The following is a 16087-nucleotide window of genomic DNA, read 5'->3' on the forward strand; positions in this document are numbered from 1 at the left end:
GGGGAATTTATATCCCAATATAATTATTTTTTAATTACGAGAATATTTATTTTTAATAAGAACAATTATTTAAAATTGTTTTCTAATATTTTATAGAACAAAAAATTTATATGGGAACCTAAAATATTTTTAACTTGATCCATATATTTTAAATATAAATTTTATATGTAGTGTTTTTTTTTAATCACTATATAATTATTTTTTAAAACAGTTCTAAAAAAACAAATAAAAACAACTAAAAACAATTAAAATGTATTATCTGAAAACATTTTATTTTTTGTTTTTAAGAACAAAAAATTATTTTAAAAAACAATTATTAAGCATATTTCATAAAATTATAAAATAGTTTTAAAATTTTGAAAAATCATTTATAATACTTCCTAAAGAAGTAATTGATTAATAATTCTTCTTAAAACGCTTCGAAATAAAGTATTTTTACTAAAAGTACTTTCAATAGTTAGAAGTTGTAATTATTTTTATTTAATCTCCAAAGGAAAGACTGTTTCAATGGTCACATAATAATTTAAAATTCGTATATATTAATATTTTTAATTTTATTTTAAAAATAAACTTAACAAATATCTGACTGCGTTTCATATTTAAAATTTATATGAGCAATAATTTTTACCTTAAAATGTTTAGGGCCAGGGAGGGGCTTAATATTATGATTCTAGGAGTGGGCTCAAGGCTAGAAGTAGTAGGGGCGAAGGATTGTTGGTCCAGGCCCAATACATTTCTGTTTATTCGTTTCAGCAGCCCATGCCTTCTCCTTCTGGCACTGAAAATAAAATCTCTAAAGTTATTTCAACAAACATATTAAAAACAATTTGTCATTTTTTAATAATTCCAAGTATTCAAAGTATATCGTACGTTTGAAAATATAAAAACGAACTATTCAAAGTTTTCTAGAAAATATTTTGAAATTTTCTTTTGAAACAGTTTTACGCACACCTAGTACGTATCAACTTTTTTGTTACATCAGGGTGTTTGATCAATGGGAAAGTTGGCATCGGAAATGTGGAAAATTCTAGGTAATTTGAATGGAAACTGAAGACATCATGTTGACGATATAATTATTTATAATATGGAAACGAACAATTCAAAGTTTTTTAGAAAATATTTTGAATTTTTTTTTTAAACAGTTTTAAGCATATTTATTACGATGTATCAAATTTTTGTTACATCAGGGTGTTTGGTCAATGGGAAAGTTGGCATCAGAAGAGTGGAAAATTCTACGGAATTTGAATGGGAATCGAAGGCATTATGTTGATAATTTTTATTTATAATATAATTATTATTTTTATTAGGGATGGTAATTGAACAGGTTTTGTTGGATACCTGTCCTGTCTCACCTCTAATAAGATGGGTTTGAAAATTTAATAAATAGGTTTAAGATTTTTTTTTTTTAAAGGGGGGAAGGTCGAGACCTTAGCTTTTATTCAAAAAGTGGATTAAGAAAACAACAATAAGAAAATTCAAGATGAAAATGTTTTTACACGCATAAAGGAGATGAACGACAATTGCCTCATAAACTTCCAAATTAACAGTCGGAAATGGGAATCAATTCTCTATCTTTATGTCCCTATCTTAGCATGAGTTTATTCCTTCTCTATCATTATTTTTCTTATTCTTTCTCAAAAAAAAATTATTTATTTTTTAAAATATAATTTCTTGACCTTTAATAAGACAAACAAACAAAAATGTAATAATAATTATTTTTATTTTTTTTGTCATCTAAGGAAAAACTTAATAATCATGTTACAAAGTGTTTCTAATTGTTTAGGGATTCTCTCAAACCTATATGGAATTGTTTAGTATTTTCAAAATAAAATTTTCTCTCCAACTTTTGTTTTCCAAAGTGGGAAATTTTCATTACTAAGAAAAGAATGGTATGACACAAAGAAGTCTTTAAAGTAGTTACAACTAATGGAACATATTGGATGTTCAATGTAGGTCCCATAAATGTCCTTTTCTTGATGATGATTCCTTGGATTGGCATCTCCATACACACTTTGGGTAGAGTTTTGTTGAACTTTCCCTTGACCCTAATCTAGACTTTTAGGTCAATTATCATTATAATTATATGTCCTCCCTCCCTCCTATCCCCCATTTTTGGGGTTGAAGTTTGGCCCAATAGGACTTTCATACATGATACATGCCCTATGAACTTTGCTCTAGGCCTTGTTTGGTTCTACTTTCAAGAAGTCATAGTTTTTTTTTTCTCTTTTTTTCCTTAATAATTCAATTTGAATTGTTTGATTAATTTTTATCTAAAGAGCTTAAATTTTTTTTTTTTTTAAAAGAATTATTCTATGCTTAATAAGACTTTTATAATACTAATATTTTTGCTTCAAAAATCATTTTCATATCTATAAAAGTCTCTCATGACTTGGTCACAACCTCTACTTTTATACCTTCTTTTACTATCACAAGTTTTTGTGGTTATACAAGTTTTTTTCAAGTTCCATTGAATGAAATTTGACCTTTTTAATTAATTGAATCATGAAATATCTTTTTCCCTTCCCATTATAGAAACTAATAATTCTTGCATAAAAGTATAGTTTCTTGTAGCTATCAAATCTTGGATTTCTACATATTTAGAGTAGATTGGTCATGATTTTGAAAATTGTTTTTGATATTTTGAAAAGTGCTTTTGATATTTTGAAAAATAAAAATTTTCGAGAAAAACCATAAACACTTCCTAAGAGTCACCACCAATAGAAGAAGAAAATTATATTTTATTTTTATTTATTTATTGGGCAATTAAAAGAGTCCAGTGACCTTACTCAAGAGGCAGATACAGAGGAACACCAGTATCCCTCGGTGTTCCCAACCTTTTCCACTAGAGCTTTTCTATCACTTTACCTCAACCTCAAATTCAGAACCAACCCTTTTCTTCTTTCATAAAGTTGAGAAAACCCATTTAATAGTAGAGAATAAAAAGGAATCATTCTTCTCCAATTTCAGCTATTTCGATCACTGACTCAGTGGTGACTCAGGTCCAGAAACGCGTTCTGGGGCGTTAAGCAAGCCGAATTGACAAACCCTGTTTGTGGATCATCCTTGATCAATGGAGAGTTGTGCAGAGATCGAGAATGGGCCAGTCGGTGATGTGGAAAACACGATTTTTGTGGCGGTTGGTAAGAGGGTGGAGAAGAGCAAAACGGCTCTGTTTTGGGCTGTGAAGAACTTTTCAGGGAAGAGAGTATGTGTACTTCATGTTCATCAACCTGAGAATACATACGCGTCCGGTAAGTTTGTTGTTTTTTGTATTGAGAATTGATCTGCTTGTTGTTAATATTTGTTGAAAATGCTCTGTTTGGTTGCCGGGAAAGTGAATAGAAAGGAGAAGAAATAGAATTTGGGGGGCTTATGGTTGCAATTGGCAAGTTTTTGAGTTGAAATTGAAATTGGATCTCAGCATTCATAATTTGTCGAGACCCTGTCTGCACACCGAGAAAGTGGAAGGAAAATAAATGAAACGAAAATTTTGAGAATTAAGTTTTATGTTGTTTATGTTTCCATAAGGATCAGGTTAATCAAGCAACATATGTTTGGATTCGGAAGTTTAGTTAAAGTGATCTGACTAACATTGGGAATTCCATTTATTTATTTATTTATTTCCTACATTTTTCTCAGAAACCAAGTAGAAAATAAAAAGATATGCCATTGAATTGAGTAATTTTTATGTTTTTTTTTTTAATTGTCTTGTATTCTGAGTATAGTCTTATTCAGTTGGCTGTTTGATTGAGTTGGTGACCAACCCTTTTACTAAAATCCATTTTTTTCCTTGTGGGGATGGTATGTCTCATTATTGACACCTTCGTGAACGGTTGGATTAAGTAGTATCTTCATAAGATCTTACTGTCTTTAACTCTGTATGAGATTTGATTTTAAACCATAGTTTTACCTTAATAGTTTCGACAGAGCTTCGAATCATAGATAGAAATTCAATCAGTTTTTGCATTTTTATTATTTATTTGCTTTGCAGCTATTCTCACACAGTAATGTGAACAAGGGAAGGAAATGTTACAAAAATCTTAGTTGAATAAAAGGTAAAAGAATATTTATCAATCATTTAATGTCACAAAGTGGAATGAATATCTTTGGATTCAGCTGTAGGGGGTGGGTCTCTCTATACTGTACATCTTTGGGTCGCTATTTTAGCGCCTCTTCATGATACAATTCTTTAGCTTATTTATCAAAAAAAGTGGAATGAATATCGAAACTGTATATAGGGATATATGACAAATAACATCAGAAGTTCCGGGATTTGCAATTCCACTAGTCTTTTTTTTTTTGTTTATGATCAAACTAGCTAATATATTAATCTAATTCCAATTAATTTACTTGAGTGAGACTGGTTGTTTCAGCACGCAATACATGATAAGTTTTTGGTAAAAAAATCTTTAGTTTTTGTTTACTTTATTGCATAGGTCTTATTTGGTAGATTTCTTTGTACTTTTAAGATAATGGCTATTATTTTTTCTTTTATTTGCAGTGAACAAAAAGGTTTCAGCTAACAAATTGAAACAACAGGCAGTCAAGGCTTCCTACGAACGTGAAAGGCAAAATATGATGAAACTTCTCAATCAATACCTCCTTATTCTTGCCCAAAAGGGGGTATTATTTCTTCTCATTATTTTCCTTGTTAATTTGGTTACAATTGAAGTGCATTGCATTAGCATTGAGTCCATAGTTTTGATTCTTATTCCGTCGTTGGTTTTGAACTTTGAAGTTTAATTAGACAGTGTAACCTGTCCAAAAGAAAAACAGTGGAAAGTTCAAAATTCTAAACCATGGTTACTTCAGCTTGGAGATCCTTCTAGAAGACTAATTTTCACCCAAATGATTAGATGTTGTTAAATATTATTTGACTATGTGGCTTATTTCTACAGGTGCGGGCTTATAAACTGTGGATTGAAATGGAAAATATTGAGAAAGGGATTGTAGAAATCATTGCTCAGAAGAATATAAAATGGCTTGTCATGGGAGCTGCAGCAGATAAATATTATTCAAAGTATTAACCATCTATTACAAGTTCTTATTGTTGACTGCATTGATTTATTTGATATTGTTGTAGAATTACTCAAGGCTTCCACCCTAGGCATTTGGGATTAAAGTTTTGTTGAATTTAGTGGAATTTCTTGAAGCTTCTACAAGAATTATCCAATATTAGTGCACAAGTATTGTTGCTCTGTAGGAGGCCTCTTGATGTAGCCTAGTCGGTTATGAAAATTAACCCAATTTTAAGTCATCAAAAATCAGCTCATTGTAGTGCTATACTTTTCTTTTCAGCATTTGAGGAATTAAATTGACAGACATATCTTTTCAATATATTTCTCAGGCGGTTGATAAATTTGGGTTATTTCTTTTATGTGTTAGAATCAATGTTGCTCTGGTGCTTCAAAATATGTGATACATGTAGAGGGGTATGGATTGTGAGCTATCGATAGGAGCATCCATCAAAGAAAAGAGGAACACATTCCTAGTATACAGGAAGTTCCACAGTATACTTTCTTAATTTGTTCCTCTTTTGCTATGTTATTTTAACAAATCATTTACCCAAGCTATGAAAAGAAAAAAAAAAAAAAAACAGAAGCAAATTGGATGCTTTGATAATTTAGCCATGTCTTTATATTTGAGGATTAGATGAATTGATACCTAAACACGTTGGAGATTGATCAAACTTATGTATCTAATTGAGAAACTTATTGGTGTTAGAATTATATAATCTTATTGTGAACCTTTTATATTACTGCCTTCTAACTAGATAACTTCGTCCTCTTAGTTATTTAATATTTTAGAAGTACGAATTCTGTAAAAGAATTTGAAGACTGTAGCCTGTAACAGCATGATTGAGATTGAAAATTTCAGCAAAAGGAAGAAAATGTTCATTTAAAGTTAAGTCGCTTGTTGTCATGATTTTAACTCAAGGCATCAGCTTTGGTATGTGCCTGTCCAATTAATTATAATTAAGGTATTGTTTTTAGGCTGATAACATTAAAATGCCCTGATAACCTTAAAATGTGCAGATATCAAAATAGCTAAAACTTATGCCAATTTAATTGAACTTGCATTTGCTTTCAGTTTCTAAATTTACTGATCCAGACTCATGAAGATTGCAGGAAAATGGCTGAGCTCAAGTCCAAGAAAGCGATCTTTGTATGCCAACAAGCACCACTTTCCTGTCATATTTGGTTTGCTTGCAAGGGTTACCTCATTTACACAAGGTCCATTTTAAACATTTGATTTGATTAACTTGATAAGATTATATTTTTAGGAGAGGTATTTTAGAGGATGTATGATCACTAACCTTCTTCAGGACTCATGGCCCACCAAATCAGGCTGTGGAATGTTCAGTGTGTAAGCTGCTTGGTAAAAAATCAGAGATTATATAATTCAAACTGTTAGAATTTAATACTGCTAGCATCAACTTACAACTTTTAACTGGTACAAAAAGATTTCTGGAACTGTCATGCTGATAATTGGTATATTGACCAATGAATGGGATGCCATGTGCCAGTTAGTTGGGACTATGACACGTGCAGTACAGATAGACTCAGAACCTCATATTGATGGTTCAAATCAATTGGATGCATGGGATGCACCTAGATAAACACCATACACATAGTATTTTGCACTGAAACATGTTTTCACACACCCTAATTTTCATCTGTTCAGCATTAAAATGAAGCCTATAGTCTACCAACTCCTTGAAGTCCTTCTTCCTAATTGTTGATTTCAGCTACTTCGTTACTTTTTTCGGGAAGAGAAGTTGGTAAAGCATAAAATTGTGATGGAAAAAGGCTTGTGAAATGCTCCATCTTGTAGTACTTACATTATATTATTTGGGAGAACAGAGTATCATATAACTTGTATTTTGCTTCTTCATGTCCTTTGTTGACTCGATTATCAGCAGTTTTGAGCTTCCTTATAGATATATGAAACTTACAATTGAGCAAATATTTGCTTCAATAGTTCCTGGTCCAAATTCTGCTGTTACATGCTAATTGTCCAAGTTGTATCTGATTAACACTCACACATCTGAATTCTGCTCCACTTACCTTTTTCCAGTTTAATACTTTCCATCCTTTTTTATACAACCTACATCTATGAATATTTACTGTAATTGCCACTAAGATGAAAATATGAAAAACAGGGGAAGTAGACAGGTTGAAACTGAAATAGAGGTTTCTCCTCCTTTGCTGCTACTGAATAAAAATGTGGAGAGCAAGCAATCTGCGAACCTGATATCAGAATCTATTACATATAAGCAGAAATCCTTTGGTAAGCTCACTAACCCAGATCATGATTGCTTTCACCAAGCAAGATCTGTCAATTTTTTGCTCTCATCTTGGGAGTATCACAGATTTGTCCTCCCTGAAGAGTAGCGGAAGAATGATGTTACTACAGTACCATGCAAATACAGAAGAAAATGCTGATGAATGGGATGGAATGTCAAGAAGGTCCAGTTCTCCACGTCTATCGAGTTCAAATTGGTCAAACAAAGGAGAGGTTGACAGTTTACATTCTACCCTCTGTCTGAAGGATGAAGCACAAGAGGAAGATTCAATTTTACCCTCAGTACAAAAAGCCAATGATGGTCATCATTATTCACCATCTATTATTTTTCTGGTACATTTTTATTTTTATTTTTATTTTCTTAGGGTAGGGGTAGGGGAGGATGTGGAATACAATGCTACCAATATCGAATTGTTAAAACTTTAAATATTGAGGGTTTGGGTTCATGAGGATTAGGAAAAAGTGAACACTTAGACACTTGATAAAACTAAAACTTTATAGCTTAGTGTCTTTTTGGATACACTTTCTATTTTCTGTTTTTAAAAACATAAATATAAATTACAAGAACTCTTAGAGGGTTAAATTAAAAATGTAATGGTCTTTAAGAACTGATTGATAAAATTGAGGTTTTAAAAAAAATTTACTACCTCAAATTTAAAATTTTTAAAAGTAATTTTTAAGGATAGAAGGTAAATCTGTACTTTTTTACAAAGGTTTCTACTTTTTATATAGAAGTTTTTATTTTTAAAAGTAAAAAACAGGAAGTGTATCCAAATGAGGTCTTTATGATTTAAAATTATAAAATATGAAGTTTTCTTCATTTGTTGACTTAAAATTGACTACTTAATTCTTATTTAAAGTATTAAGATTATTTGGTAAAACTAAAATTGTTTGGAAATTATTGAATTTGGCATGCTGGCAGTAATAAGTTAATGAGAAAAAATAAGGGAGGAAGAAGTTGATGGTTGTCATAGAGAGCTAACAAGAAGTCAAGAGTTTTGTGCAAATAGGCTATGAATTGAATTCAGAAAAGTGACTTCTTTTATCTTAGTCCTTTATTTTGACTTTAAGTAGTATTATTAAGCTAATTTTTATTGAATTAAATTATAATATTTAATGACAAATTAATTATTGTCACATTAAGTCTTTAAGTCAGTTTACTTGCCCGAACTATTTGAATTCAAAATAGTGACTTCTTTTATCTTAGTCCTTTATTTTGACTTTAAGTAGTATTATAAAGCTAATTTTTATTGAATGCAATTAATGACATATCAAATTATTGTCATATTAAGTCTTTAAGTCGGTTTTCTTTCTAAGCTATCTCCAGCTACAGTTTTGGCTGGATTCTTCCAAACGTTTGGTTCAAACCTTTCCTATCTAACCATTTGAATAATTTCATTGGCTCTTAAATGATTGCAGGACGAAAAAAATCAAGGACTGGCAACTGACGGAAGTTATGATAGACTAGAACAAGCCATTATGTATACTAAAAACTCAAAGCAGGATGCATTTGAAGAGTCAGTTAAGCGATGGCAAGCAGAAGATGATGCCATGGAGGCCATACGCAAGGCAAACTTCATCTTTCATTGATTAGCATTTTTTTCTTCCCAAAGAATGGTCATTTGTTAATTTTGTATCTTGAACTTCACCAAAATATGCTTCCCTTAAACAGGCTACTGCAGAAAACTAAAAGTGCATTTGACAGTGTTTCTATTTAAAGTGCTTCTTGTGGAAACGTTTTCTCTAAAAGTATTTTTAGGATAATCACCTATCAAGTACTTCCCCATGAAGCACTACAAGTGATTTTTTGACTTTTTAAAAGTGGTTTTTAATTTTGCCGAATGTTTGTTTTTCTCCACAAACATTTTTTATGCTAGAAGTGCTTTCTAAAAGCACTACCAAACGCACTCTTAAGTGAATGATGCTTGCTGCGACCAATGAAACTTTATCAGCCCATAACTTAATTCCATGCTAAATTTCATATATAATTCTCCCTGGGAGGCTATGGCCAAAAGTTTGGCCTTCTGGATGCATTGAAATATCAGACTTAACTCTCCTAATTACTGGAGTGAATTTATTTTCCTTAGCACTCTTAGTTTAAGCTCCAAACTATTGTTGATTTTTGATGTAGAGTTTTCTTACATTCTCTTTTTTTCCCCTTATAACTTTTGTAACACTGCTAATCTGCATCATCATCACTTTAGCCAAAAAGGAGAGAAAAGGGTCTGTACATCTATATCTTTGTAAGTATGATGCATGTGCATGTACACTCAGATATAAAACATACATTTTTTATTAAGCATCTTCTTTGTTGCCTGTACCTTGTTACAGGCCAAAGAAACTGAAACATTACACACCAAGCATATGAGCAAAAGGAAAGAACTGGAGGAAGAGCTAGCAAGAGGAAAGAGAGAAGTAGAAAGGATGAAGAATCAACAGGATGAACTCATGAAAGAACTCCAGATGGTCCAGGACCAGAGATCAATACTGGAGGGCCGAATTGCAGAATCACATTCATCAGAGAAGGAGTTGGAGGAGAAGATCATCTCAGCTGTGAAACTCTTGATAAGTATAAAGCAGAAACGGGATGAACTGCTAATAGAGCACAAAAATGCAATTAGAGAAGTCAATGAACTAAGAGGATCAGTACAAGAGGAGGCTGCAAGCTTTTGCACACCACAGTTCTTGTCTTTCTCTTTCATGGAGATCAATGAAGCAACCAACAATTTTGATCCATCATGGAAGATTGGAGAAGGAAGTTATGGAAGTGTCTATAAAGGGGTTCTTCGCCACATGCATGTAGCTATAAAAATGCTGCCTTTTTATGGCTCTCAAGACCACTTGGAGTTCCAGCATGAGGTATATATAATCAGGAAATATCTACATAGTATCATTTGTACCCACACACCATCTATATCATCCATCCAAACCATACATTCTGGTGGACTAAAGTCTGAAGATTGTATTGATGAGTTTGCTCATGACAATAAAGCAAAGGGCTAATAACTTATTCCATTGAGAAAATTAGCTTATCCTTGGGGAAAAAGTGCTGGTCTAAGGATTTGTGCAACAATAAATTGGCATTATTTGGGTTTTGATGCATTTGAGATACTCCCTCCCTATTGTATGGTTTGGATCGGTGATTCTGCTAAACTGATATGGATCCTAGTAACTAGCATGAACATATATTTTCTTTCTGTCTTTTCAACTCAACCATCAGTTCTAGTTTCACTAGGAGTGAACTGTAACTGCACATTGAGGTATGCACATGATTTTCTCAATTTTCCATTTTACATAATTTTTATTTAGGCTAAATCGATATATCCTGCATGACAGACAATCCACTTACATATCACATATCCTGCCTACCTATTCAAGAATGTGCATAAATGATTTGACTTTTATATCAGATGAAAATAAATATTTCTCCATAGGAAATCTAATGATGTTGCATCCTGCCTATATTTATATACCTATTCAAATGTGCTTTTTTTTTTTTGAATACCCTCCCAGATTATCTTTTTCTAATATGGATTGGAATGTTCTAAACCCTCTGTTTGGTTACTGATATAACTGAAAGAAAAGATAAAATTCTAAATCTTATGTTTGTGTTGTTAGTTTCCAAATAGTTGAAGTCTCAACTTAGTTAAGCCAAATAGTTGTATTACTCTCAATTGAATAGGTTTTTCTGTTTTCTCAGGTCCCAATTAGTAAAGCATCTAGTATTAAAATAGGGACAATTCTTCTTCTTTTGTAGATGGAATGATCGAATTTTTATGTGAGACCAAGATTGCTCAGAAAAAATAAAAATAAAAATAGTAAACATGAAAGCTCTTGTCTAGGATGAGATGAAGTCTCCAAGTGCTGTATCTTGCAAGGAGCCAGAATATCATGAGTCTTTGAGCATTTTTTTTCTTCTGTTAATTTGTACTTAAATTTCTTCTAAATCCTAAGATTCTGTGGCATTTTACCCAAATGGCATTTTGTTCCATAGATAGTTCACATCACCCTAGACAAAATCATAGAAGTTTCTTAACTGTGAGTTATTTCTGTTGGTTGGGTTTCAGGTGGAGGTTTCGTGTAGGGTGAGGCATCCAAATCTCATGACCCTCATTGGAACATGTCCAGAATCTAGGTCACTTATTTATGAGTACCTCCAAAATGGAAGCCTTGAAGACCGGCTCACCTGCAGGAACAGAACTCCCCCTCTTCCATGGCAAACTCGAATACGCATTGCCACAGAGATATGTTCTGCCCTTATCTTCCTTCACTCCAACAAGCCTTCAATCATCCATGGAAATCTGAAGCCCACCAAGGTGCTCCTTGATGGAAATTATGTTTGCAAGCTCGGTGACTTGGACATCTTGCGTTTAATCCCTTCAGGTGAAAATATGACTAAAACCAGCCCAAAGAGTACCTCTGCTTATATGGACCCAGAATTTCTTGAGACTGGAGAACTTGCTCCAGAGTTGGATGTATACTCATTTGGAATTATAATGATGCGGCTTTTAACTGGGAGACCAGCGTTGGGAATAGTGAACGATGTCAAATGTGCACTAGAGAATGAAGTTTTTAATGCAGTTTTAGACTTTTCAGCTGGGGACTGGCCACTTGAGCAAGCAAATCAGCTGGCTCACTTGGCATTGAGATGCTGCGAGAAAAATCACTTCAATCGGCCTGATCTTGCATCCGAAGTATGGAGTGTTCTTGAGGCAATGATGGTTTCATGTACCACCTCAGCAACATGCTTGGGATCCCGACCCCATCGCCGCATTCCTTCTCATTTCATTTGTCCCATTTTCCAGGTATCAATCATAGAATATTTTCATATTTGGATTACTCAAAACTTCACATTAGAATGTGGGAAATCATGCATTTAGGCAATTACAACTTTCTCATGATGACCATTTGTGTTGGTGTATGGATGAAATTGCAGGAAGTGATGAAAGATCCACATATAGCAGCAGATGGGTTCACATATGAGGCTGATGCAATCAAAGGATGGCTGGAAAGTGGCCACAACACTTCACCAATGACCAATCTTAAGCTATCAGACTGCAATTTACTGCCCAATTATGCCCTACTTTATGCTATTCAGGAGTGGCAGCAACGATCATGAAACTCCCTTCTTCGTCATTTCTGCTTCTGCTTTCGTAAATCGACATATAGCAATCGGGTCTCGGTGCAAATTAAGCATTGTACTCGACACCAATAAAAGTCTTATTGTTTAAAAAGCCTAGAGACCGAGCATGGCTTCACATGAATGTTGGTAGAAACCAAACTGGAGGTCGCATGACATTTGCAAATGATCCAATATGTAAAGTTGTGCAACTATTCTATCTTCCAAACTGCATACACGAATGTAAAAGGGCTCTCACATTCTGTCACGGAAGTATATAGAATTTGGCTGACATCCTACGAAATTCGTCCCAAGAACAAGGTGACATCCCCATGCTCTCTACTTCAATCCATCAATTCATAAATCTTAATTTCTCTAGGCATAATGGAGGCAAAGTTTGATACGATTTGCCAACATGACTTGAACTTGATATGCTTCTCATGGATTTGGGTCGAGTGTAATTGAGTTTTGATCAAATTCGTGTTGATCTACATAACCATTTAATAAAGAGGTAGTTTTTTAATAAACCTGTATAATGTAAATGTGATTCAAATTTATCCATTCAATAATTTTGTCGATTGCCTAACTATAATTTTAAAATATTTAATTCATATTTGACTCATTTTAAATGTGTTTTTAAATAAATTGATCGATTTAATCATAAATATGTTCAATTGAGACATTAATCATATAAAATTATACAATATCTAACTCAATTTGATTTAATCATATTACCAGTTTAATAATTAAATAATATTTGTGTTTATTTTTTTTATACTATTATTATATGAGGTATGGGTTGACTTATGTAGTAGAAAATAATTAGGTTTTAAAACACACTACTTAATCATACAATTTTCATCGAATTTCCTTATAACACTGGTTGGGATGTTCTTCTCCTTCTCCACAGGATTCCATTAAATAAGTCTTACTACATATTAAGATTTACGAGTAAAAGTTAAATAACAAAATTAAGAGCACATTTGACATAATTTTTAAAAAATACTTTAAACTTAAAAAGTATTTTTAAAAAACATTTTTTGATTGAAAAGGTGCTTATGAAGAAAAATCAATTCCTTTGGTAAAATTTATAAAACAAATTTAAAAAGGTTGAGAAATCATTTATGTAAAACCCACTCTAAATGAGGTTGAGGCTGCAGAATAGTAAGGTTTTGAATCTTTTTTCCTTTACAATATTATTCCATTGCATTTGGTTGGGTTGACAGCCTTAGAAGAAATATGTGGACTCAATGATTTCTGTATTGAAAGTGCTAAGTTGGAGTTTCAATGATGTGTTTGGGTAGTAATCATTTCTAAAAGTGTATTTGGAGTAATTTTAGGAAGTGTATTTGGGAGTAATTTTAGGAAGTGTTTGTATTATTTTTAATATTTAAAGTTTTTTATTTTTATTTTTTAAATATTAAAAATTGTAGAAACTGTGACATCTCATATCAGATATGGGAAAAGTTTCTGGCACTATATAAGTATGGACTCCTCTTAATCCTGTAAACGCGTTTTAAAGTCGTGAGAGTCCATTTAGGTCCAAATCGAACAATATCTACACGGTTGGAAGCATGTCGTTACAAATGGTATCAGAGTCAATCCCCGACCTCGGTGTGGGGTTTGTTTGGCCCCGTATGGGTGTTCATTTGCTTGGTCCCACAATCCCATGGGACACAACGAGGACGTTGTATCTGCATGCTCCTCTTAACCAAATAGACGTGTTTTAAAGCCGTGATGACCCCTTTGGGTCCAAAGCGGACAATATCTACACGATTAGGAGTGAGTCGTTACAAATGGTATCAGAGTCAATCCCCGATTTCGGTGTAGGGGTTTGTTTGACCCTTAGGGGATGTTTGTTTGTTTAGCCCCATAATCTCATAGGACACAACGAGGACGTTGTATCTGTATGGGGGGTGTTTGTGACATCTCACATCGGATAGAGGGAAAGTTTCTGACACTATATAGTATGGACTCGTCTTAATCATGTAAACGCGTTTTAAAGTCGTGAAGACCCCTTTGGCGGACAATCTCTACACGGTTGAGAGTGGTTTTTTACATAAACACTTCCTAAAATAACTCCTTAATTAGTATGTTAGTGTTTTCTACACTAAAAAATGCTTTTATAATTTTTGTTTTTGAAATAATTGGTTAAAAGAGATAAATACTTTTCATATCTCTGAATTTATCCATCTCATGTTTTTATTTGAAAAGTAACTCATTTTTGACATAAATGTCCTTAAATATTTTAAGTATTTATAATATATTTTAAAAAAATGGTTATTTTCACAATAAAATAATAAGGGCATGTTTTGTCAAAATGGGACCAAAAAATAATGAAATGTTAGATTTCTAAAATTAGGGTTCCAAATACTCTTTTAATGAAATAACCCTTTTTTATCAAAAATATTTTTTTTAAAAAAACTTGTTTAAAAAATGATGTTTTCTAAAAATATAGTTAAATGGTTTTAAGTTATTTTCATTTATTATATATTAAGAGTTCATTCGTCAATGATCTAAGAAGCGTTTTTAGTCTAAAAAACATTTTTGAAAAAAAAAATATTAGTTTTTAACAAAATTTAGGATATATTTAAAAAAAAAAAAATTAAAAATCAGCTATAATGTAAGAAAATCACTTTATGATGTTTTCTAGCGAAACATTTAATAAATGATTATCCTAAATACACTTCTAGAGAAAACATTTCTACTAAAAGCATTTAGAGCAAAAACATTATTCACAGTGTTTCTATTGAAAGTATTTTTAGTAAAAATGTTTTGAGTAGAAGTGTTTTCGAAAGTGGTTTTAATAAAAGTGTGTTTCAAAGAGTTTTTAGCAAAATAATTTATAACATTTTTGAGATTTTAAAAAGTATTTCTTAAATTTTATCAAACACTTAATTTTTTTACAAAAACACTTTGTAAAATGAAAACGTTTTCTAGAATCACTACCAGACGCACTCTAAATCATTTTAAGTTATTTTCACTCATAAAAAATTGGAAAATGATTGAGAATAAAATAAAATAGATAAAAATTACGTTTTACTAAATATTTGAAAACACAATCAAACATTTATTCGAAAAAGTTTTAAACACTAATTTTAAAAACTATTTTCTTTCTAAAAAATTGTTAAGTGGATCTTTAAATTCTTATGATGTCTATAAGAATTCCCCATAAAGATAGGTAGAAGGATATTTGGAGAAGATGAAAAAAAAATTAAAATATGAAGAATGAGTAAAATTTGGTTAAAAGTTGGATGAATTATAGAAAGTATACAGTAGTTTAGGGAATGGATGCATGGAATGAAGCAATGGTGGTTACGAATCGAGAAAAAGTAAATAAAGACATAAAATATTTTTTATTTTATATTTTATTTCTTACTTAAAATAAAAATATAAAGAATTTATTTAATGCAATTTTTATAATTATTTAGAAAATTTCAATTTTATAAAATAAATATTAAGATAACAAAAATGGAAGGAAGCTTGAGAATGAAGTCAATTAAATTTTCAATTTAATTGTTGTTTTTGACCATGACATTGACCGTTCTTTTCAAAGTCAAATTACGTGAAGCCCAAGGAAGTCAAAGGAGAGAGAGTGAGTAGGGCCCTGTGACTTCTAAATTTCGATTTTGCACCCCATCATAAGCCCAACACCATACAGGG

General features: G+C 31.9%; 1 protein-coding gene across 2 annotated transcripts; it reads left to right on the forward strand.

Annotated features, from left to right (window-relative positions):
- Positions 1 to 2788: 2788 nt before the first annotated feature.
- LOC117933570 (U-box domain-containing protein 32) lies at positions 2789 to 12738 on the forward strand. Of its 2 annotated transcripts, XM_034854994.1 has the most exons (10): positions 2789 to 3251; positions 4502 to 4623; positions 4899 to 5020; positions 6129 to 6233; positions 7163 to 7290; positions 7373 to 7638; positions 8725 to 8874; positions 9637 to 10164; positions 11373 to 12110; positions 12242 to 12738. In XM_034854994.1, exons 1-10 carry the CDS (start codon positions 3071 to 3073, stop codon positions 12422 to 12424), a joined length of 2523 nt encoding a protein of 840 aa, XP_034710885.1. In that variant the 5' UTR covers positions 2789 to 3070; the 3' UTR covers positions 12425 to 12738. The 2 variants fall into 2 exon arrangements, with proteins under 2 accessions (XP_034710885.1, XP_034710886.1); XM_034854995.1 differs by lacking the exons at positions 2789 to 3251; positions 4502 to 4623 and having other exon boundaries at positions 4935 to 5020; positions 6122 to 6233.
- Positions 12739 to 16087: the final 3349 nt, after the last annotated feature.

The sequence above is a fragment of the Vitis riparia genome, chromosome 16 (assembly GCF_004353265.1).
Source record: "Vitis riparia cultivar Riparia Gloire de Montpellier isolate 1030 chromosome 16, EGFV_Vit.rip_1.0, whole genome shotgun sequence".
Lineage (NCBI taxonomy): Eukaryota > Viridiplantae > Streptophyta > Magnoliopsida > Vitales > Vitaceae > Vitis > Vitis riparia.